This window comes from Lygodium microphyllum, chromosome 23 (genome assembly GCF_053477565.2).
Source record: "Lygodium microphyllum isolate KBCC chromosome 23, Lygodium_microphyllum_v1.1.10, whole genome shotgun sequence".
NCBI classification, from domain to species: Eukaryota; Viridiplantae; Streptophyta; class Polypodiopsida; order Schizaeales; family Lygodiaceae; genus Lygodium; species Lygodium microphyllum.
In genome coordinates this window covers 29,620,738-29,646,463 of record NC_141157.1, presented here as the reverse complement: position 1 = coordinate 29,646,463, position 25,726 = coordinate 29,620,738, and the positions used below count along the sequence as shown (strand labels likewise).

The 25,726-nt window shown below is 37.7% G+C and overlaps 1 protein-coding gene and 1 non-coding gene across 2 annotated transcripts; both read right to left on the bottom strand.

Annotated features, from left to right (window-relative positions):
- Positions 1 to 9,536: 9,536 nt before the first annotated feature.
- On the bottom strand, positions 9,537 to 9,620 carry TRNAM-CAU (transfer RNA methionine (anticodon CAU)). The gene is given in 2 exon segments: positions 9,537 to 9,572; positions 9,583 to 9,620. It is a non-coding gene; the product is annotated as a tRNA-Met (tRNA).
- A 7,065-nt stretch (positions 9,621 to 16,685) lies between these two features.
- Positions 16,686 to 24,913, bottom strand: MAG1 (Calcineurin-like metallo-phosphoesterase superfamily protein). Its single transcript, XM_087664062.1, has 4 exons — positions 24,747 to 24,913; positions 24,473 to 24,645; positions 17,582 to 17,719; positions 16,686 to 17,452 (listed from the first exon to the last, which is right to left on the bottom strand). Exons 2-4 carry the CDS (start codon positions 24,602 to 24,604, stop codon positions 17,159 to 17,161), a joined length of 564 nt encoding a protein of 187 aa, XP_087520188.1. The 5' UTR covers positions 24,605 to 24,645; positions 24,747 to 24,913; the 3' UTR covers positions 16,686 to 17,158.
- Between the last annotated feature and the right edge of the window lie 813 nt (positions 24,914 to 25,726).

Here is a 25,726-nt window from a genome sequence, read left to right as displayed (position 1 = left end):
GGTTAGCTACGATCAAATTTATGATAATCTTTTACTATCATTGTTTGTCGATTTGTGGAACAATAGTACACTTGCCAGATGTCAATATAATACAAATCTAGATTTGGATTGCTTGCATAAATTATTTTGTATTGTGAGAGAGAGAGAGAGATGTGTGTGTGTGTGTGTGTGTGTGTGTGTGTGTGTGTGTGTGTGTGAGAGAGAGAGAGTTGTGTGAGAGGAGCACATGTACACACATAGAGAGACAAATCAAGGTAGGTGAGACACATCTTTAAATATTATTGCTCATACAAAGTCTAATCTGCCTTGACTAAGTAATTCATCAATGGTTTGCCTAGTCTATAAAATCAAAAATATATTCTTACTTTGTAAGGAAATTTGATTGGAAGGGTATTAGGATTCAATGGAGAAGAGAGGGAGAAGAGAGAGATAAAAATAACTTTTGGATGAGAGAGAGAGAGAGGAGATAAAAACAATTATCGATGAGAGATAAGAAAAATGTGTCTTTTTAAAAATCATTGATAAGAGAGAAGAGAAAGAAATGTGAAAAGTACTTTGGATAGAGAGGTGCTTTTTTCAAATTAATGTAGGAGAGGCCCAAAAGTAGTATTGTAGTATTATAGGAGAGAGTGTTAGAATCAAATTGGCTTCAAAATTTTCTAGCACTCTGGCACCCTCTTCTTGGGCTTCAAAAAATTTATATTGTAGTAAATAATAGGAGAGAGTTGTTATAATTATTTTAAGGCATATAAATAAATAAATATAGAGTGTGTGTATGTGTGTTGATAAAGATCCAAAGCTATTAATGTGTAAGAAAGGCCCAAATATAGTATTGTAAGAGAAAGTTAAAAGATTTTTTTTTTTTTAAACACACATACACACACACAGAATGTGTGTGTGTTTTGATAAAGGTCCAAAGTTATCAATATAGGAGAAGTCTAAAGGTAGTATTATGGTATTATGGGAGAGAGTTGTTAGAATTTGTTAAAGCAAAGAGAGAGAGAGAGAGAGAGAGTGTGTGTGTGTGTGTGTGTGTGTTTTGATAAAAATTCAAAGCTATTAATATGTAAGAAAGGCCCAAAGTTAATATTGTAGTATTGAGAGAGAGAGAGAGAGAGAGAGAGAGAGAGAGAGAGAGAGAGAGAGAGTGTGTGTGTGTGTGTGTGTGTGTGTGTGTGTGTAAAGATCCAAGGCTATTGATGTAGGAGAGGGTCTAAGGTAGTATTATAGGAGAGAGTGCTTTACCTTTGGGCTTCTCTTACATTAATAACCTTGGACCTTTATCAAAATACACACACACACACACACTCTCTCTCTCTCTCTCTCTCTCTCTCTCTCTCTCTCTCTCTCTCTCTCTCTCTCTCTCTCTCCAACTTGAGATTAAATTCATCTATTTAAAAGTCTTTTGCCCAAGTACAATTAGACTAAAAAGTCACATTTTGATTATAATTGCAATAGTATAAACTTTTTAAAATCTTTGATAAATCTTTATTTTTCCAAATACACAATGCAAAAGACAAGCTATTAAATGGTATGTTAATTATTAGTTTTCTATGTTAGGAGAAAAAAATGTCTGGAAAGAGAGGACTACTTTTTATTCATAAGATCCAAACATTTCGTATAGTTCATTCAAAAAGTCTCAATCTACTATGTCTCATATTAAAACATATCATTAATATACATATAATTTTGATCTTCCTAGCTAGGAATTATTTGTTCTCTCTTCTCTCTCATCAAATATTATTTTAAAACTTTTTTCCTCCTCTCTCTCATCAAATAATTATAATTATATATATATATATATTCTCTCTTTCTCTATTGACTCTATTGAGACCTAATGGCTTTAGAGAGAGAGAGAGAGAAAGAAAGAGAGAGAGAGAGAGAGAGAGAGTTGCAAGAAATACACATACTGAGAAATGAAGATAAGGGCCATGCACGAATACATACATATACACACACACATAGAGAGAGAGAGAGAGAGAGAGAGAGAGAGAGAGAGACAGAGAGAGACGCATACACACATGCACTTCTTAATTTATTGCTCAGTTAATAACTTAATTACTAATTATTTTTAGTTAATTACTAAATAGAAATATAAAGAGAGGGGAGGAGAGAGACAGAGATGAATGAGAGAAGGAGAAAGCAAGATAAACGAGAGAGAGAGAGAGAGAGAGAGAGAGAGAGATTATGTGACTTGCTTTGACTATTTTTTTTGTCAAGAAGGGGGTTGCTAGCAACTTGTCGAAAGAGGGTTGCTTGCAACCCCTTCTCAAGATGAAAAATTTTTTAACAAGTCTCCTCCATCATTTCTTTGAGGGGATTTGTGAAATTTTTTTCACCAAACAAGGGAGTTGACAGCAATCGCCTCTCAACAAAAAAAAATCACAAATCCTCTCTTTTAAAAATTACACTAAACATGGAGCTATTAGCAATCCCTTCCCAACCAAAAAAATTTCATAAGTCCCCTCAGAGAGATGGAGGCAACTTGTGAATTTTTTTGGCTAAGAAGGGGTTGCCAGCAACCCTTTGCCGGCAACCCTATCTATCTGGTGATAAAAAATTACACATCCACTTAGAGAGATAATGGAGGGGAGTTGTAATTCAAAGCGCTCTCTCTCTCTCTCTCTCTCTCTCTCTCTCTCTCTCTCTCTCTCTCTCTCTCTCTCTCTCTCTCTCTCTCTCTCTCTCTCTCTCTCTCTCTCTCTCTCTCTCTCTCTCTCTCTCTCTCTCTCTCTCTCTCTCTCTCATGAGGACACTACAACATTCAAGTGGACAAAGATTTGTTCTTCTAATTCACACAGGAGATAAAGAGAATTTCAAACCAAATGATGATATTGAGTCTCAAAAGTCATGCAGCATGGAGACTTCCCTATACATGTATAACTTGATATCCTTCTATAGAAGTATATTTTCCATGGTATCTTGTTGATGTATTATCTATATGTCATAGAACTATGAATGGAAGGTTCATGTGTTGGCAATTGTAGAAGGGGATGTTGCAAACTTTTCCAAGGAATTGTACAGATTAGGTGCACTTGAAGGAGGAGTAGCTCATATGTAACGATCACCAAATTGAGCAGCAGTGGGAAGGAGGAGGTGTACCAGAGATGTTCTATCTTCATCGACTACCTAAAGGTAAATTCCCCTCCAATAAGAATGCATTATATAAAAAATACTCGAAGAAAAAAAGTTGCAAGAGACATAAGGATCCATATTCTAGGTAGAATATGTCACACTTCTATGTCTTCTTCTAAAGAGAATATGGCTTATTGTAGGAAATTGATACCTCTAGTGCATTTGTTCTTGTAACTCATTCTTCGATAAGGAGTCAAGGTGAAGCCACAATTTCTAAAATATTTTGACAATATTGATTGGCCACACTTTAGTCCTAGAATGATCCTATTTGTGGATGATAGCATAAAGAAGATGCAATGTAACCCACCTAACTCGTTTACATATCCATTTACATTTCAAGAAAAGCCCATGGATACCATCTTCTTCAAACATATCCTTCCCTATTTGATTGAGGAAAATCCCTTCAATACTGTCCTCTTGGAATACATGTTTCCATGTTTGACTAAGCTAGCAGGTTTCTCACACGGGAGTCTAGGAGTTTGTTAGAGAATACACATTTCACCTTCCAACAATGGATGATTGGATTGATATTTAATGTTTACAATAAATATATTCATTTTCTTTGGGCATAGTAGTTAAATAACTTGCAAATGCATTTGTGGATTTAGTATTTTTTTGTAGTTTTTGTAGTAAGTTCATGTAGCACAATGTGAAATATATTAGTATATTAAAATATTTGATTGTTGAAGTTTGGAGTTCAAAATGAAAAATTCTTAAAAGGAATAACAACTACAAGTAACAAAGCAATATGGAGCTATATTTTATGGAGATTGTGAAGTAATTGCTTGCAAGGGTCTATTATAAACAAATCCATAACTTCAATCCATATGTAAGCCTAATCAGATGAGGAAGAGAGAGTGCAATGTACAAGTATAAGTAGATGTCTCTATAGTTTTCTCATAATGTGCATAATTAAATTACTAACACGTCGAGATGTAATTATAAAATACATAAGGGAGATAGGGGAGATGTGAATGTATATGTAGTGTGATATCTCATATGTATCCATAATTGAACCATTAACATTGTGATAATATTATCAAAGATAAGCACATAAGCTTAATCTAGTTATGTAAATAAGTTAAGAAGAGAGAACTACTAATGCATTGTTAGAGAGAGAGAGAGAGAGAGAGAGATAGAGAGATAGAGAGAGGAATGTGTAAGTGTATCTACTTTTGCTCATGTGTGCATAATTGAAGTACTAATACATCATAATGTAATTATAACATATATGTAAATAATTGAGAGAGGGAAAATGTGAATGTATACGGAGTGTGATATTTCTTGTGTATATGTAATTTAACTACTAACATTGTGATAATATCATAAAAAATAATCACATAAGCTTAATGTAGTGATGTAAGAGAGAAGGTACTTGTAGGAGAAATCGACTTGGCATACAACACATAAGATCAAATAGCTGACATTTTTACAAAGGCATTGGGTGCAGAGAAGCTTTGAAATTTTCAAAGCTTACTTGGAGTTACAAAGATACAGTAGAGCTTAAGGGGGAGTGTTGAGATGGCAAGCTCAACATGTGTGGACATTGGTGATGGACCGTCTAGCTAGAATGATCTGCACATCTACACTTCGCACGTCGAGGGTCATTATGATCCTCACATGGCCACTGACTTATCACTTATTATATTTAGTTTTTTGCACCTACCTACAACTAGCATAGTTATAGTGTCAGTCGATTAGTAAAGTTAGTTATACATTGTTTGACTTTGTAATCCACTTTCCTTTATGTTGTATCTTATCTATACTTTGTGTACATTGTATTGTGAGAAGAAGAATGAAAAAAAAAAAGAAAAACCCAACAAGAAAATGTTTTAGCCTCCATCTCCCTTCTTGTGTCCTTCAGTGAGCTTCCTCTTGTGTTTATGGTGTGTGTTTTGGCACAACAACTCAAGCAAGTCCCCCGAACATGTAATTATTGACAACCAATTGAATACAATCTTCTCCCCATGGATAGGTGACCACATACCCCATGCATGTATTTATTTAGCTTTATTCCTTTGGTACCTAAAACATAAAAGATATCCCTAAAATAGACCCACACATTTCTTTTCCTTGCCCAACTCATATTTTCCAATTGTTTTCTCCAAAGTGGGCTATCTTTCCTAAAAATAAGATCTAAAATATTAATCCCAATCTAGTTAAGATATAGATCGATAAAATAATATTTTCAAGCTTTTATGAATTCTCTCTCAAATAATAACTAGTTCTTGTGCACATATAACCATCATGCTAAAGAGTGTGCATCTAAAATATAATAATTTTGAGCTACTTGAGTGCCCAATAAATAAATATCACTTATGCATCATAAGCGCTCTTCAAAAATAAAAAATCCACTTAATAGTTTGCTATACCAAATACAAATCACATCAGCCCTTACCATTTAACTATCAAGCATGAGCAACCAATGTCACATGCAAGCCTACACACAACAAGCTACAATCATTTAGCAATTAGATAATATTGAAAATCCACAAATCTTGCTACCAATTGCAACACAAATCTCAGAGTTTTCCTCTAGCTATCCGAGTTAACATGTTGATGTCAATAACCCATTAATAGTGTTGGAGTATTATGAAAGGACAAGAATGGATTTGAAATCAAATGTGTTTGGAAGAGAAGAAGAACTTGAGAAGAAGACCTTTGAAAATGTATTATCTCATCTTGGAAAGGGTGAAATTGACAACTTCCATGTCCAAAGCAAGAAATCCCTGTGTAAGAGCTTTATCCCGCAAACGCTTTAGTGATGCTTGATGGTGAAGCTAGAGGATACCTTGATGACGGATGGATACCTTGATCTTGATGGTGACCTTGAAAATGATGCACAAACCAATCATTGCACTCTAATACCAATATAGCAAGAATTCACTACAACCTTGCACAAAATTGATGAAAATTTCATAGAATCACTATTTGCAAAAGAAAAGAATTGAGAGACAAGAGTGCACTAGAGACCAATTGGGTATGATCTTCCCCACATGCATAAGTAAGCACATCCCCCATGTAGGTATTTATTTGATTTTATTCTCTTAGTACTCAAAATACAAAAGGTATCCCAAAAATAGGCCTACACATTTCTCTTCCTTACACATCTCATCTTTTCCAATTCTTTTTTCCAAGCGGACTATCTTTTCCAAAAAAAAGATCTAAAATGTTAATCATAATCTAGTCAATATATGTGTCACCAAAATAAGAATTCCACGGTCTTATAAATTATCCCTCGAATAATCACTAGTGGTTGTGTACATACAACCATCACTCTAAAGAGCATGCATTCATAATATAATAATTTTGAACTACTCAAGGGGCTAATAAATAAATGTCCCTTGTGCACCATAAGCACTCTTCGAAAAATTATTTCACTTAATAATTTGCTACACCAAACACAAATCACAGTAATCCATACCATTTAACTACCAAGCATAAGCAACCAATGTCACAATGCAGGCCTAAGCACAATAAGCTACAACATGTGGCAATCAAACAACATTGAAGATCCACAAAAAGAAATTAAATCATTATCTTATTTTTCTATAATTCTTATTGTAGTTTTAAGTGTAATTCTTGTTGTAATTTTGATATCAGTTTTGATACTTATTGGCCACCAATGTAATGAAGGATGAGATCCAATGTCTCAATTTTTAAGCCCATGATTGACCAAAAGTAAGTGTCTTAAACATTATAACACAAACATGTCACCTTCTTCTACAAAAAATTTTAAGTAGCACCAACCTTGTCCTTTGAGAAACCTTTTAAATGTTCCTACAAAAGTACATGCTACAATTTTCTATGATCAAAGGACACTAAATATTGTTTAGACAATAAAATATACAAAAAGGAAAATTTTAATTAGTGAAAGCCATAAGGGAGAGTATATTCTTAACAATAACAAGTTCCAAGAAAGTCTAGCTAAGCCTATCTCTCTTTAGCTTGAGCTTAAGCTTCTCTAGTAATTGAAACTTTCTCTCATGAATTTATCCCACTCGAGAGATCCAATTTGAATTCTCATCCCAATCAAGTATAAGGATCTACCTTTTCTCGTGCTACATAGTACATGAATAGAAGCATTCCCAAGCATCTTATTTTTTGCCTTTCTTGGAACCTTAGAACTTGCAACTCTAGAGTTGACAATCCTGCCAAAAATGCAAGAAAGATTGCAAATTCTCTAAGAAATAAAGAAGACAAAGATCCCCAAGATCAAGAAGTTGAGAAGCAAAATATTTTGCATTCTAGATATTGTCATGTCCTCGCTCCCTTCAAACGCAAAAGCATATCCCCTTTATTTATCAAAATAAAATTATATAAGAGTTATTGTATAGCAAGCTTGAGACTCAAGAATCTTTAGGGATGTCTAAGGAATTTGTTGGTGCCTCTTTGGGTTAGATTTCCATGGGACTTTGGGATTTATTTCTAATTCTTTGTGAGGAGTGTAATGTCTTATATACACTTTTCTTTTTCCAATTAGCTATAAGACCCACAAAGCTATTCTGAAAAAAGAGTTATAAACTTGCATGCCAATGAATCTTTCAATGTTCTTCTAAGATGGACTACCCTGAAAGTAAGCATAAGAATTGTCTAAATCCAAGATATCACATAATGCAATGTAACCTCAAGTCTAGAGTGATCCAGCATCAACATCTAGTTGCATAGCATTTATCTTGTTGTGCGGCTCCATGTGCCATTTGAATGCTTGTAGTACCAAGTGAAGGAAAACTACCATTCTATGAGACAAAGAAGTAATGTCTACTTCTAATTCTTGCCATTAATACTTCCCGATTGTCAATCCCACATGAATGGTCAATCTTCCAAATTTTCATGTCTAGTGTCAGATGAATTATTAGAAAATTACCCCAAGCCATTTTTAGAATACACTAAATATTTACCCACAAAAATATGCATCTTGGATCATCACTAAGAATCTTAATTGGCTTCATAAAATCCTTAACAAGGATCGTGATTTTAGAAAATAGTAATGTCTAGGTAAATCATGATTGCAAAATTCTTTGTGTGGCTAGGTTTTTAATTCCTATGGTGCGATTTTCTCTACTCTCAACAACCACTTTAAGCCTTTCTTGCATAGAATCCACAAATATTTCAAATAATGATAAGCTTCCTAGAAGCTCTATCCATTAACAGTCATTGATTAGTTCTCTTCACCTAATCCCTCTAATGGTGCATACAAATCAGTAAAGTCTTGCATCATTCTAGCAAGCTTTCTTATAAGCAAAATCCAATTGCTAGATTCTTCCACCTCCACAATCCTTCAATTGGCCCAAATCAACAAGGTATATTGATTCCTTGTCCACAAACTTTTAAATAACTTCTCTAGATTGTAATCAATTTACTTTTTTTGTTCTTACCTAACAATTTTGTTCTTGAACATTTTTATTAATCCAACTTGTTGATGTGCATTATGATTTCCATTTCCATTGACTAGGTAGGTTCTTTACAAAGCTAGTATCAAGCTCTTTCATCTCACTATCATTTTCCTTTCACCATCCTCTTTCTAAAGTTTTTGAGGGGATTTCATGGCAAAGTGCCCATTCTTGCACATGACATCAAGGCCTTTGTTATCCTAGATCTCTAAGATGCCAAGTGACCACACTTGTGGATCCCAGGGAATGCAAGAGTGTCTTTCACCTTCAAGGTCAGCAAGAAGTAAAGGGACTATAAAGGACCTTTCCAAGAGCAATATCAATTGTTTTAACTCCATCCTTAAAGAGAACATGCACATTCAAGAAGGATGTGCATAGAGAACATGCACATTCAAGAAGGATGTGCATACAAGGACTTAGACAACAACACCTCACGAGGCGAGAAGCCAATCAGCAACAATCAGTAATGAACTTTCCTAGTCAAGAGAATAAGATAAACATAAAATCTTATGGGTCACGTAGGAAAGGATGAACTTGCCAAAATCATACATGAACTTGCCAAAATATCATTGTTGCTTAATTAGCCACTTTCTTTCAAATATGTAACGTGTTTATTATTTACAAAATTAATATTTTGATGTTTAAAGAAAGGCAAAGAACTTACTAACTCTGAACAATTCTCTGCTCAAGAAGAGGTACAATCCCCCTTAACCGTTATTACTATGGCGTGCCCTTATAGGCAACGCTAATTACACGGCTCTAAAATTTCTAACTTAGGGTTGACACATGTAACAACTTCAAAAATACCCAGGTAATTGACTGATCGGCTCTAAGTTAAAATGTTTTTCAATTGGCTAGATACAATTAGTGTATTGGGACCTCTAAGTGAAGTGTCTTTTCATGAATCGGGTACAAGAGGACATTTATTTCCAAGTGAAGTATGATTTCAAGAAGTACCTCTCAAGCTCTCTTAATATCAGAACCGTAGCAAGCAAAAAGAACTCTCTTTGGGGTGAGAGAGGCTCGAACTCTCGACCTCAGGATTCCTCAGAGCTATGAGACCTACGCGCTAGCCAACTGCGCCACCACCCCAGATTGCAATGCTTTTAGCATTTTTAGTACAACGTATATTGTATTATACTCTTTACGTACTTCTACCGAGCAAATTTTTTGTAACAGGTCGAGATTCAAGCCCACGATGACAACGTGATGGTTACGTCGCCTAATAAGATTCCTGCGATTATTGCCTTGCCCAGGTAGCATGGATGCACTAAGAATACGTTTTGTGCTTCTTGCCGTTAACATGCTGCCTTGCTATTAAGGTTTCCCTGCTGAATACCATGAGTTTACGCTTTCTAAGTGCAGCATCCACCCTTCCCAACATTGTGACGATGTCTAACACAAGTGCATTCTTTTAAGTTAAAGCCATTTAAAGGTATGGCACATATTCACATTTTGAATATAAATTGTATATGAATGAGTAATTAACACATATTGTTTTTAAACTGTTCTATTCTCTTTAAAGCCCTTTAGAACAATACACCACTCACTGTGAATATATCGGCCCCTTCCCACCAATATCCTTCTTTTTTTTTAAGGAAACGTTAATTTGTATTAAAAGTTTTAAATGAGTTTGGCAAAAGCATCACTTTTTTCTCGAGAAGCTCACAACCTTGGGCTAGTAGCTAAGGACTAATGTCTATTTTGAGATACTATGGAGATTGCTATGGTTCATCATTCTCTGACAATATCGCATGTCTTTGAAGCCTACACATGATAAATAGGGTGGTCTTTTTCCTGAAATCTTATTCCAGGGCAACATATCTTCTTTCAATCATGCTTGTTTATTCTTATTTTCTGCATAAGAATCTAAACCCTCTCTCTTCCCTCAATTCCTCTTCGAACTTCTTCTTCTTGGGCCATGTTTAATGCTCTTTTGATATATTGTGCTCATCTTCACGGCCTTTGAAATTCTTCGTTTTAAAAACTATGAATTGGGTCAAGAAATTCATTATTAAATTGTGCCCTATTCCTACTAAGCCAAATATACCACAATAATAAACTCCTTAGCCAATTCCATATAACAAGGGGTAGTCCATAGATTTCCCCTAAGAGCAACTCTTTCCAGTTGATCTTGGTAAGATGTTATGGCCTAATCATTTCCTGCACAAAGTTCAAGTTCAAGTTAGCTTTACAATTCAAAGAGATATGAGGCATTGTCTCTTTTAGCAGTCCTAGTATTAGTCCAAATTGCCTTCAGCATTATCAAGCACAATAAGTAGGCCATTTAGGTTTGATACAGTTGTTCCATATCATCTAGAATCTATAGTTCCATTGATGAGGGTTCTATGTGAGATTCCATCTCTTATTGACCTTTCATATAAGTCTCTTTTAGTTATTAGGTAAATTGGGGAGAAAGAGAATAGGTTATCATTGTTTGAGAAAATGCCTCTTGGATTGAATTGCATGTCAAGCTATAGGGTCTTTTTCCCTAGCATTTCAAGCTTTATTTAAGGATCTGATGGACTTGGACCTGAAAATTTTGAATGATCATATCATCCTATTTCCAATTTCTTATGTCAAAATCATAGACATCCCTCCATTTCTTAATTCCTTTTTCACTTATATGGAGGGGTCAATATCATGTTATAACTTCCTTTAGCACAATGTCTACTCAATAAAAAGGTCAGAATATTCTTGGTTCCCCTATTCAATAGAAGACTATTTATATATTTCAACTCTAAATTAAAATTTACATACTGCATCGAAACAATACAAAAGTCTATGGGACCCCTTAGAAGTGACTCTATTGACTTACACATAACGCAAGCTTTGTTGGCACAAGGACCATATAAAACCAATAATTATGACCATAATTAACTAGATTCTCAATACCCTTTTGCAACCATGTTTTTTAAAGGTTTAGGTTCTTAAGGTTGTAACATCAAATAACTTTTCAAACAAGCATGCTCAAATATGCTTTAGCTATACTATCTCTCTAGCTCTTTCATCAAAAGTTTAAACAACTAAGATCGAGTCTTAAAACATGGTATTTCATACACAAAATTGTCTTATATGTCTTGGTAATACAAACTTTGAAGCTCCTTGATCACAAGCTTTAGGGAGATTGAGACATGGGATTGAAAAGCTTTGCTCAGTGGGTTCTAATTATGATGTAGAAATTCATTTGTGATAGTAATACATAGCACATTTAAGTGGATCATTACTTATAGTGAGAACATTCCATTGTTGATAACAAGATTTCAAGGTTATGAATGTGATACCATAATGATTATAGAACATGAAAAAGAGCATGTAATAAAACCCAACTCTAAAATTAAAGGATATTTTTTTAGCATACTAAAAAATTAAGGGCAATGCCATGTCACATCTTTGCTAGACCTTCTTGAAGTCTATCTTTCTAAATGTTCACCTTTTTCATAGATCCAAGGGTAGCACTACTTACTAAACTTTAAGAAAGTGTAGCAAGCCCTAGCAAGGCACAACCCTAATGCTTATGATTTTCATCATGGCACTTGCTCTAGTGAAAGCGCACTTTGTTAGTATTTGCCCATCCTTGCAAGTAACATTAAATAGAAGTTATAGGTGTTCTCAATGCTATAAAAGATCTAATAGAAATTCCTACAAGCATGTGTTACAACATTGCTCTTTCATATTTTCTTGACTCCCCCAAAGCTTATTACTTTATTCCCAAAAGCAAGGATTGCTTTTTCTTTGTCTTCACAAGTAAAAAAACTTTACTTGAAAGTCTATCTACTTCACTCAAGTAATCTAGAAGTGAGTTTTGAATGATAATTCAACATGTCATCACACCATCATAAAGCATATTTCCTTATGGGCAATGCTAACAAACCTTGAAGTGAAAGAAAAGAAAGGGGAGATAGAGGGTGGAGGTTGAGGAGGCTAATTCTATACTAACAAGTTAGAAAGGTATTAATAATCACCTTAGACACTTCTTTAACAAACCCATCTTACCAAAAGACAATGCTTAAGAACTCAATCAATGCACCCTAAAGAGCTCAAAAAAGGCATGAACATGTGACCCTATGGTATATACATGATGACTAGCCCATTATTTCACATGTAAGTTTACATCAATGGTAGTGCATATGAACACTTTTTTTTTATGTTGGAAAATGCAATAATCTAGGTTGAAATTAGTGTCACCAATCTAAGATGAGAGGGGATTTATATAATCTTTACTTTCCAAGCATGAGTTGCATACGTAGTCAAAACCATAGCCCATTCCCACGTACATGATAAAAATCATAGCCCATTCCTACCTAATCCCTCTTCCTCACACTTTTTTAGGCAAGTGTTGCCCCTTAAATATGACAAATATAGCAATGGTGAGAGCACTTTATGATGTGCCATGATAAATTAAATATCTTGAGAGAGAGAGAGAGAGAGAGAGAGAGAGAGAGAGAGAGAGAGAGAGAGAGAGAGAGAGAGAGAGAGAGAGAGAGAGAGAGAGAGAGAGAGAGAGAGAGAGAGAGAGAGAGTCTAAGGAGCTCAACCTTCTTCCTACCATCACTCTTGCCAAACACCACCAAGATCACATTTAATAAACTTCACACTAAGAAGCTTGCCACGAAACAAGATGCTCCCCATGCATTACATTCCTACTCCCAAACGAGAAGCATGTATCCTCACCTAATTTCCACTTCTAGCTCAAGAAACAAGGGTAAAATTTTGAGTTCTTGAATGTAATTTTCATTCAAAACTATTAAGATGCTCTAATCATCACTAACATGCATGCACTTACAAAGATGATAGTAAAAGTAAATAGATTGAGAATATTATACTGTATAAAATGCAACTTAACAAGTATTTCTTTGTGCATATGCACTTACACATGTATATACATGTTTGTGATTGCTATCCCATATTATATGCCGCATAATAAAGGAATGTAATCTCATAAATGATGTGATATAATCAAGTAATATAACATGGAGTGACGGAGATAACAATCATACACAACATGCACTGCATAGTTGCATAATCAATGTAGTAAGTAAGACTTTCCAAATGTTTATATCACATCATCATTGTCATGATGCCCATGTAACATTATAGATCTTAGAGAAAAAATGATGTATTGTCATGGAAGCGGCACGCTGAAAAGAAACCCATCAAAAAGTATCTTTGAAAGCCATAACACACCTCCCAATATAAAACTATTCATGTATAGCAATATAGAAAAATCAAGTATCCCAAGACTAAAAGGCTTCTCAAATAGTACACAAGGATTCTCAATGCACTACACAATATGTAAATAGTTATAGCTACATTAATATAGAAAAATCAAGTGCCCCAAGATTGTTGAGGCTTCTCAATTTATTACACAAAGATTCAAACAAGGGTGCATTATTGGGTGCAAGAGTATTGCCCATTTTGAGAGAGAGAGAGAGAGAGAGAGAGAGAGAGAGAGAGAGAGAGAGAGAGAGAGAGAGAGAGAGACCACCTTATTACTTGGAAAATTTTGGAAGAGCTCCATTTCCCAATATGTATACAACAAAGTGCAATGAAACACAACACTTAGAATGAGGTCAAACACAACAATTAGGTTGAACACAGTAATTTGACATGTCCATAACTTTGTGAAAGAAAGGAAGCACCTAAGCTTTGCAAGAGGCCATGCCCCCACCATAAGAAACATTGGCCTAGCTCATGCCCTAGCCAAAACAAAAATTGGCCCTTTTCTTGGCAAGAAACATTGGCCCAGCTCATGCCCTCGCCACATGAAACACTGGACTTTTCTGCTGCCAAGACGACACTTGTGTTTTTTTTTTCCAATGATAGTTTGCACATTCCTACATTCAAGGAGGCGTCTTCTTTGTTGTCCCTACTCAAACTCCAAGGTTGCAATATAAATAACCCTCTTTTTTAATACTCATAAATTGGGAGGATATTGCTTCAATTGTTGCTATTCAAAACAAGGTGATGGTTGTGGACATGATGATGGTTGTGCCACTACAATGACAACACCACACAACTAGGACTATCCACTTACAATTCCTCCTTGGTCTTACTGAGCTCTCGCTCATCAAGGCTCCTTCAGTCGCACTATCAATCCATATATCACTTTCATCTTCTTCACTTTGTAATGGTTGATTTACTTGAACTTCTCCAACCTATTATTTCTATTGATTATGCCTCAAAAAATCAATGGCTCATTAGGTCCATCTATTCATTCTCCTCCCTCACCAATAGAGGAATTAATATATTGCTCTTCTTTGTCATGTCTAATAGTCTCACAAAATTGAGAACTTTCTCAAAACACACGTGTTACCTTCATTATTCATGTGGCATCCCCCAATCATTACCATCCTCTTTGTCAATCAACTATTTCATTCTCCATTGACAATTTGCACTGAGTAAAAGAAAGACAAGTAAAAGAGGGACATTCAATCACATGTCAAAATTTGGTGGAATGAAGAGGAGAGGAGAGAATAAAGAAAATGACCCAAAAGCAAAAATTGGCGTAAAATGATGATGCATTTTTGTTTCGTTGTGTTCATCCTTGTTATTTTCTATTGTGTTCGTCCTCGCCTTTCTTTTTTTCTCAGGTCTCATAAAAAGCTATAATTAGATCAACGTCAAGCAAACAAAGCAAGAAAAATGCATTTCAAATTTTAAAATGCACTTTATATTTTTTATTTAACAGAAAACTAGATCCACACACAAGCCTTGAAGTGGGCCACTCAACTAAAGATAACAAATTTGGACATGCACCACCTTGTCACCACAGCATTGTATAAGCATATGCCCTAAAGGGCAATGCTAACATGAAGTAGCATTTTCAATATTTAGCAATGTACCCCCGTGTCCTCAAAGATCTCAACAATGGCACCCCATATGCACCATACACCATACAACTATGAAACAAAAATTAACAATATGTACACTGTCTACATCTTATCATGATTATCACACCATCTAGGTTACATTATACATGGTTAGAACAAAAACAATACATTGACATGGAAGTGACATGTCTAGAATGAAACCCATCAAAGAGTACATATCACATTTTATCAAAGAGTGCATCACATTTTGACATAGAACTACTCAAGTACATCAATATATAGAAAGTAAAGTTTCCCAAAACTATTAAGGCATCTCAATGTGCTACACAATAACAAACACACATATTTCCAATATTTAGCCAAGAACCTTGCTACTCTTTTGTTAGTATATGGCACCTCAAGAAGCCAAAAAAACCCAAGAGCTTCCACTTGAAGGATGTAATACTACCTATACCTATCTCAAGAAAATCTTCCATAACATCCTCCTTAATAGCAAAATGAAGACCTCTCTATCCCTCTCCCTCTCTTATATTATAGATATAGAAAAGCCACCAACTCAACATAGATGACCACAACATTTTGGTTTCATAGATCTTGCTAGTAATATTAGACAAAGGATGAGCAAGAGCCACGTTAGCAATGTTTCTATGGGCAGGTTTTCTAAGGGACAACGCTCGAGTCCATTAGGACACACTCAGTGACCTTACAAAGGGGACCGACCAAGTGTTTGATTGGGCAAGTGCCCACACTTAAAACATACCATGTGAACAAAGTGCCCAATAAAGTGATGAACTTGGCAAGACTTGAACCCACACCCTCATGGTTATATGCCCAAACTTTCACTACTAGACAAATACACAGTAGCAAAATATCGTAGATTTCTTATTTATAAAACTATGTTTACTTGGCATACTTGTAAAATCTGCTGCAAAATACTACTTGACGCAGTTGACTTCTGTTGTTCATCATTTTACAAGTACCAATAGATTCACATTTGATGAATGCTTACCACATACGTGCCCCATCTTCTAGAGAGTAAAAGAAAGGTTCTAGGCTAAGTAACACGATGCCCCATCTTCTAGAGAGTAAAAGAAAGGTTCTAGGCTAAGTAGCAGGATGCTAGTCAAAAGCCCACATGCATGACCATTGTATATATGACAATGTTCCATCTGCATTTTGCAGTTATGCATGACCATTGTATATACCACAACGTTCCACCTGCATTTTGCAGTTACTGCAAGAACTAGCACTAGATATTGAAAACATGTTGTGCTTGCCAGCCTGAATGCTTATATATATTTTGGTCATGTCATTAAAAGAGGTAGAAAGGCAAAGACTCTCTCACTCAACTATTCTTGAATAAACAAGGCCTTTATTACAAAAAAAATTCTTGCTGAATCATCAACACCTCCAAACTCTTCCAAAAGAACTTACACCGCCTAATTACTAGTCAAGGACCTTCCATATATCTCCTGATAGGAGCACTTTTCAAGCATCCAGCAATCAACCTCCACTATGGACACTGTTGGAAGTCCAACCAATGGCCAGTGATTGTGAGGCAGATATGAAAATGCTTGACATGTCATTAACAAATTAGGATGCCTGAAAGCTTTTGGCGTATCTTTAAGTAAAAGGGGATCAAAACATTAAAGTGTACCGTTTTCTCCACTAAAGTTGGTCATCTAGCAACTAAGAATAGCATATCACTGTACAACAGCTCAGTTGGAATATGCTTGTTCTGTAACAATGATCACTGAATAGTTAACTAAAGTGTTATCGGTGCTGTTATTGCAAGTCTCACATGGCTGGCTGTGCCTTTTTGAAGTCAATTTTATCGACTTTTACTTCTCCCTCAATGAGCTCATATACATAAACTACTACTCTCAGCCCATCTATATCCATCAAGACAAAACTTGGATTCACATTATACGTGATGCTGCTGTATGCACCAGTTCCAGAGCCTGGGTTGATGATTACTCCACCTTCATGTTTGTAAGCCTTAAACTGGTGTGTATGTCCAGTAATGAGGATGTCAACATCTAACTGTCGCTGAAGCATTGCCAGCGAATCAAGGTCCCCCCAAGGAATAACCTTCAAAAAACTATCACTGTCAGCATTAATAATAATCCACTGCACCACATTCTATATAGAAGTAAAGGTGAAGTTTCAAGTTTAAGTGAGAGAGAAATTTGAATGATGGAAATTAGACTGGATGCAAACCTGATGACCATGGCAGATGCCCAGCTTAAAAGAGCCAATATTTATGACTTTGGTTTCAGGATACCTTGAGTCTTCATCATATTCACCCCTTGCAACATGAACATCAGGGCACAGACTCTTCAAATAATCATGGACTTCCTGTAAAATTTGTTTTATCTAACTGATCAGCTGCAGAAACTCTTTTGGCAGTCCACTCAATATTAACACACCCCCATAGAGGGGCACATTCAGAACATACATTCAGCAGTACATCAATACATTAATTTAGCAACATATGCATTTTGACCCTTAACCAAGACCCACTTGGTTATCATGAAGAGCCACACAAGCAAACCAAATTACAACAGTGACAACTTGTACACCATAAAGTTTAAGAAATAAAAAGGAACTAAAAAGTGCATCAAGCTGGAAATCCTAATTATAGGGTTCACAATTTTGCAAAATTAGAGTGTCTTAAGGACAGAATATTGAGCCGGGAAACCCACATGAAAGACTGCAAACCAAGATTTCTGCTCTATACACATTGCTATGCTGGGATTACACTGTTCAAAGGGATCAAACTTAGCATCTTGAACTGTCCCAGATGAGATCCAACCTTATCATAATGAGCATGTTCTCAAAAAGCCTCCTCTTCAAATTTTGACAAACAAAAGACCGGACACATTTCTTACACTTTACAAAACCTTTGAAACCTGTTTCATGCCTCCCATTTCTCAAACCCCTAGCAACTATGGGTGTTCAATATAAGATGGTGGGACAAATATCCCTCATTGCCAGAAGTCACCCATCTCATTATCATCAGCCCCATTGTGCTGCACTTAACTAGAAGCTTTCCACGATTGGCCTCACCATCTAGACCCCAAAAACTTGAGGAGACAGAGAACCTCCAACCTACCCTTTTCATTGGAAACTTCCTCACAGGGCTCGAAACTCATTTAGCACCATGAGATAGTTTTCTCTAGAAGTGTAAGACTGCATTTCCAACACACCCTGAAGGTGGCCCTTCGGAATTCCGAATCCCAAAGAGTAGTAAAAACCTGAACTTTGAACACATCAAATGATAACAACAAATCAGCAATCAAAATAACTCACACATGGGAGCTAGGCTGCTCCTACTTGTGCGTGACACCTGTTGGCCCCAACCAGGGCACCCCTTGCAGTATTTCTTTGAACAGTTAAGGACATTGAACTTGACTGAGTACTACTGATCAAATTTGATGATCAGCCAGCCAACCCTAACAATAGACAGTCATAGCCAGCAGAAAATTTAAATGCTAAATGAAAGGGGCACATGCTCCAATCCCTGTCAAATACTTCCTTTAGGCTCTGCCTTGCACTTCCCTAGCATTCCCAAGCTTTACACATGACATAACTATGTAATCCTGACATTCTTCTCGACAATCCTGTCCAAAGAGTGTTTCAGTTGAATAGATGGCTGAGAAAAGATAGACAAACCAGCGGTAGATTGATCCAATCAGTCAATTCTCACAGTAGGAGGGTGCAAACAGCATATACAAGCTGATCACCGCACATTGTTGTTGATCTACTGTTCCCGAAAAGGATAACCCACCGGAGGATGGTAGCCTCTCAATCCTCCATAATCCTAGTCATAAGCGTATAGTTCACACAAAGTAAATGCTCCTGGTCCTGTTGTAGACGTGTCAATAGATGGGGTCCATCCACGGATGTCACTGGAAAAGAGTACCACCTAGATCCTACATAAGATGCTGAAATCACCAAGGAATAGTGACAGACTGATCATGTGAATGTGGTGATAAAGGTTACAGAACCTCTAGAGCTTTTGTGTCCTGAAGGAAACTCCTCACCACCAGAATCTGAACCACCCCCCCCCCCCCCCCACAAAAAAAAAGAGAGAGAGGAGCAATGGGAACCACCAGTAAAGAAGGTGGTGGTGGATGGGGTGAAGAAGGTAATTGCGGGTTAGGGAGAAGAGAGGTAACCAAGACAAGAGATGAGGGGCATTATTGACTAGTGGGTACAGGGATCTATTGAAGAGGAAGATGGAGAACCACTAGAAGATGCACCATCTAAAGGAGAATACAAGATAAAGGAAATAGTGAAACACCACATCTCAACTCACAACACTTCTCATGAGTCAAGGTCAAAGAACCTCTAGACTTTAATCTGTTGATTGTAGCCAATGAAAATGTGTTGCTTGGATTTGGCACCCAACTTACCCCTCTTGGCTTGAATTTTGGCATCTAGCTTTCTCCTCTTGCCTTTTGGCATATGTACATAGGCATCACACCTAAATACTTGAAAGTGCGCAACATAGGGATTCCACCCATGTTAGGCCTCAAACAAAATCTTCCCAAGAACAACTGTAGGGGACCTATAACAAATATGAATGATAGTGGCAACCAAATCAGCCCTAAGGGAATGATGAAACCCTTGTGCTCCACCATGGACCTAGCCATCTCCAACATGGTCCTCTTTTGTCACTCCATAAGACCATTCTTTGATGGGTCACTTGTATCAGCAAACTCTATCACAATGCTATGTTGCCTAGAAAATCTATCAAAATCCGAGGACCGAAACTCACCACGAAGACCAGCACGAAAAACTCTAATGCTATAGTTGGATTGTGTCATGAGGACATGAAATTTTAATGCTTTGCTTAGCATTTGACTAAGTTGTTGATCAAATGTGCAGATGTGAGGTGCACATATAATGTGCAAGTTAGTTATTTCACAATAACGGGCCAAGGACCCTAAGATGTCAACAAAAGACAAAGGCAAAAGTTGTAATGAGTTGTAATTATAGGTGCTACATGGTATATAGTGACAAATTTTGTCCTAGAAGATTTTATTGGCCATTAATGTCAGTAGTAACATCAAGAACTAGGCATTAATTAATTAATTAATGCCAATTCAAGGGCTAATAAATGCTTGGGAATACTTGGATGATAAATTGGCCTAGCCAATTTAATTGTTGGTTGGGCTGAAAATTTGCTGAAAAATGCAATTAGATGGCTGGCACTTAACAAAAGTTGCCCGTGCAAGTGAGGGAAAGGCTATTAGAAGCTGGAGTCCCATTCTAGCATGGTGGAGGTTAGGAGAGGAGAGAGCGTTGCTGTAACTTTCCAGTCATTGGTGATCAACCCAACCATTGAAGGTTGTCAAAGAGCTGCCCTCAGCTGATCAAGAGGCCATTGGGGGTAGGTGACAGCCCCTCTAGGCTGTCTACAAGCAGATCACAGCAATTTTAGGGTCCACAAGGGCACTCAATTGGATGTGGGGCACCTATTGATGGTGGGCTACAATAAATCAGCCATTCACAATAGGAAAGCATTAAATTTCAGCCAATTTTAGTAATGAAACTGTGAAGTTTCTCTCTCTCTAGCTTCCTCTCTATTCTCCCATCCAATTCACGGCTTCCCTCAAGAGATCTCAGCCAAATTCTGTCCCAAAAGGGTGCACTTGAAAATTTTCTACTGGGTTTACCAACCACCCTGGGAAGAGTGCTTCGAACTTGGGACCTAGTACTTGAAATTCAGCAACTGAGATTTGGGGATTCCCAAGTGGTGCAAGTGCACCTATGGGGGAGGCTCAACCTCCATCTCACACACTTTTGGGCTTTACGCATGGGACATCCTCCCAAGCTTTCCCAAGTGTGGACCAGCTAGTAAGTGCTTAGAACTTGGGGCCTAATATTTGAAATCCAACAACTGAAATTTGGGGATCCCTGAATGGTGCAAGTGCACCTATGGGGGAGGTTTGGCCTCCATCTCACACACTTTCGGGCTTTACACATGGGACACCCTCCCAAGATTTCCCAAGCTGGACCAACTAGTGCCATAATTTACCCAGATGGCTTTACCTAGTGGACCTACTAGTTATGTTCCACTACCCCAACCCACAATTGGGCAAGGCTATAGAGTCTCAATGCCTCCTTCAATGGCACCTTTCGGCCACTCTCTGCCTATTTTTGTGTACCCATCTTGTTCTCCTTTCCATCCACCTTACCCTCGTATTCGATACATCAGAGTTCTTCCTCCTTGTCAACCAAGCATGCATTCACAAACAGGACTCAAGTCAACGGGTCTAATTACACTACTTGGTCAAATCTGACGAGGCTTGTCCTAGACTTCCAAAACTTGTGGGACATTGAACAGAAGCTCGAATCCCAACTAGATCCTTACCTTGAGGATTGTTCCATACAAGGTTGTCCATTCTTGGAAGGCTAGAAACACGTGTTATTGTTGAGTTGATGCAAGGATTACTCCTAGAGCTTTATTCACAACTACAACATTTTGATCTAGCATCAAAGTGATGGGAATACCTGACTAACCGCAACTTGGGATAGGACCCATCATATAAATCACGACCATGAGCTCCAAGAATTCAGGATCACAAACCAAGATGACCTTACAATCAAAATGGTTGAATATCAATGATTACTCACTAAGTTCTCCACCACAGGGCCTCCTCACTTCCCTCACGACCAAGTTACACTGTTCCTTTATAAGCTTCCAAAGAAACATTTCAATTTCATTCAACAAGTGATTTCACAGCTGACTATGCCTACGTTCTATCAGTTTGAGTATTAGCTATTGCATTACCTTGGCTGTTTGATCAGTTTTATAGCACATCCTCCTTAGAAGGGGCTCTTTTTATCACCTCTTTGGGGGGACAATAAGGGCAAGGCAAGAATGCGCAAAACCAAAACCAAAAACAAAATCAATCGAGTCACAAGGGAACTCCCAGTTTGTTCTCAAACCTGGGTGGCAAAATATACCTAAGAAAAATAGATATTGCAAATATTGTCAAAGGCTAGCTATTTTGATGACGAGTATCGATCAAAGACAAGAAGTACACAACCTAAACCGAAGAATTAAACCCCCGCCCTTGAGTCAGGTAAGCCCCAACAGGGGAGACAAGTTGGTGGCAACCAAAATCAGGGGCAATGGAGGACTCAAACCCTCACTACCACCGGTCCACCATCACAGCCAGTTTGGTTCTCAACTCTAGAGGACTCCACAATCATTCCTTGCATTCCAGCCATCATCATTCTCACTCAACTTCCTCAATCAGCCCTTCTACTATCAGTCCGGCATCTTCACTGATGCACCTATATTGTATGCACGGGCTGATTGTGTGCAGCCTTCTATCAGTGTTTTCCTTCTGTTTATTTTGTGCTTTCATCTGCTCTTCTCTTCTCTCCTTGTTCCTACTCCCATTGTGCACTCTCACAAGGTATCATCAACATACAGAGTGTCAGTGAGCCCATCTATTGCAGTGTTTTACCTCTGATCTGCTGCATTTTTGTACCTTGCAGCCAAGCGACCTCTTTTGGACCCCTTTTCTGCTGTTAAGGGTCCCTCAACCAGCTGCCAACATCATTTTGAAGGGATCCTCCACCTAACAATAGGTCGTTTTCATTATTATGCAGGTTTTCTTCCCAAAACACAGTTACAGCAGGCGTCCCTCAAAACCCACACTGTCACAGCCTTTCCTGAATCATTTCATCCATCCAACAGGTCACCTTCAGGCTTCATCCAACAAGGCCAGCTGACATCAAAATGCCGATTTTGGAGCAAGGAGCAGGTCGTTTTTACTCTCCAAAGGCAGCTGAACTCAAATCGCAGCAGTGAGCAAAGTGCCACTCACCCCATGACGCAGTCCCGATCAAAAAGCACAATCTTTCCTTGCTTTTTTGCAGGATTTCTTTAGGATACACATGGCAAAGTGGTACAATTGGCAAGATCGGATGGAAAGGGTCCCCCCAAAGAGACTGTTAGGACTGCCACCGTGATGACCGGTCTTCTGATCACTCTGATCGTGAGAATCATGCCCAAAGACCATCGAGAGCAGGAGGCTCAATGGGAACATGTTCATGATCAAGTGGATTGTGAGAATCAATGCAAAGACCCCAGAGACCATGCCACCAATTGAGAGCCATGACCAGCCTCCCTCTTGTCCACCATCACTTTGTCCTTCTCATATTGCATCCTCTATTCCACTAGTGGTGCTCATGGCACCACCTATTCAAATGTCTATCCTTTCCCAACTCCTAGAGAAAGACAAGCTCAACGGCTGGAATTGGACCATATGGTCACGCAAGATCAAGCATACTGCACTCAAGCTATGAAGACAATATTTGCTATGCAAAGCTCGTGATAGACTTATCACTAGAAATGATTGATCAGAGACACCCTTGGATATATTATGCGATGTCTAAACCATCTAAGAATCAAGGTTGAGCACACAAAGATGCCAAATAAACACCAATAGATGAAGTGAAAATTCATTGGTATGGACTTTGTAGTCAAGTTGCCATTGGTGCAAGAAGGCTACAACTCAATCTTAGTCATTATGGACATGTTGACCAAGGTAATTTGCCTCGTTCCTATGCACCAATGCAACACATCCAATCACTCCCACAAGATTTTCAACCACCTGCCATAGAGATAAGCCATTGTATGTGACAGCAGTTAAGGACATGAACTTGGGAGTGTAAAAACTTTCAATGAGTTGTCTAACTTTTGGGCTCTAGACATCGTTCATCACCAGGACCATGAAGCATGGTCAATGTTGATCTGAAGTATTCACAGTTTGCCTGAGGCTAATCAGATCTAACCAACTGTGTATTCTCGCTATGTCTGAGAGCTTCTAAGCATGGCATAAGCATCGTAAGGGCATAATTTACATATAGGATGTGCGACCAAAAACAGGCCAGTGAATTCCGGCGCATTCGGCAGAGCACAACGAATGGATTCAAAATTCAAGCTCCCCCTCCCTCAACTTCCTCGGATTCCACAAGAGAAAAGGAGCATTATAAAAAATGGAAGTCGATGCTTTGCAATGCACGTAAAATTTCACTGTAATTGGACCAAATTGCTCCCTCTCCATCAGTAACTGAAGCGCAGACCTTGATGCAAAGATTGCCAGGGCTCACGATATGCTGTATTTTGCCCGGTACAAGCATCGACTTGAATTTGATTGGCAAATCACCTGCCCTGTGAGGGATGTGCAGATCACCGAGAGCTAAGACAAGAACCATGGCTGGTTATTTAGGCGAGATGCTCCTAAATCCCAGTCTTCCTGCCAACCAGAAGGGTAGATCAAAGCAAAGGCTCAGGATCTAGGTATTTCTTTAAAAAAAGGACACAAAGCATCAAATCAGTCGCAGAGGAAAAGCATACCTAAGTGTAAGCCATTGATCCAGGAACTTCACTGAGCCATCGACACTGCTCGGTGCGTCAGAGGAGCCATGGATTCTGCAGCCCAATGTCTGTTTCCTTTCGTGAATTATTTTGCCGAAGGAGCAACAAATTTGGCCCAGTGACTTTAATATCATATGGTGAGTAGAAACATTGAGCTTAGAATTTTTCCATGGCTCTTCACATGCAAAACGTTTTTATATGAATTAAATATTATGGCTTATGTAGCTACACGGCTTATGTCAATACTTATAACCATCAGATGCCCAAACCCTTAAGACTACCAACTCAACATGCGGTCCTATTACAACACCCATCTTAGTGACCATCCAAGTCGAGCGATCATCACTGTTTACAACACCCATCTTAGTGACCATCCAAGTCGAGTGATCATCACTGTTTACAGTATATAAGGTGCCTTCTCTACTCCTCATGCGAATGGATCCCTTGACCTTGGGATGGGTTTAACACATTTTCCAAGGCTCTTAAAAGAGCATTTGTCGAAAACTGTTATTACACTGGATTCATCTTTGTCAAATCTAGAACTACCTCTTACATATAGTAGGGGTTTTCTCCCACTTTTGCAACTTGCTTGACACTAAATTGTGGTTTTTTATGAACATGCGGTCACTTCCATTTTCCAATTCCAGATATGTATCCTAGTGTAAAAATGCATATACAAAGCTTCAAAATCTATAGAATTTCAAGAGCTACAGAATTTCAGACTATGCAAGTACTAAACATGGCAGTGCAAGAAAGCTTTTCCATTCCTAAAGAAATTTACAATTTTCTTACTTTTTCTGCTATAAATTCTTTGGATTCTCCACTAGCTCGAGTAGCATATTCATCCTTTGATAAGATTACATAGCCTTTGCAACACACCAATCCCTCAAACACTAAACTTCTTGTTTCTCTTTTCTCAATGATGAGAAAACTCTAACATGTGACATATACCATCAACA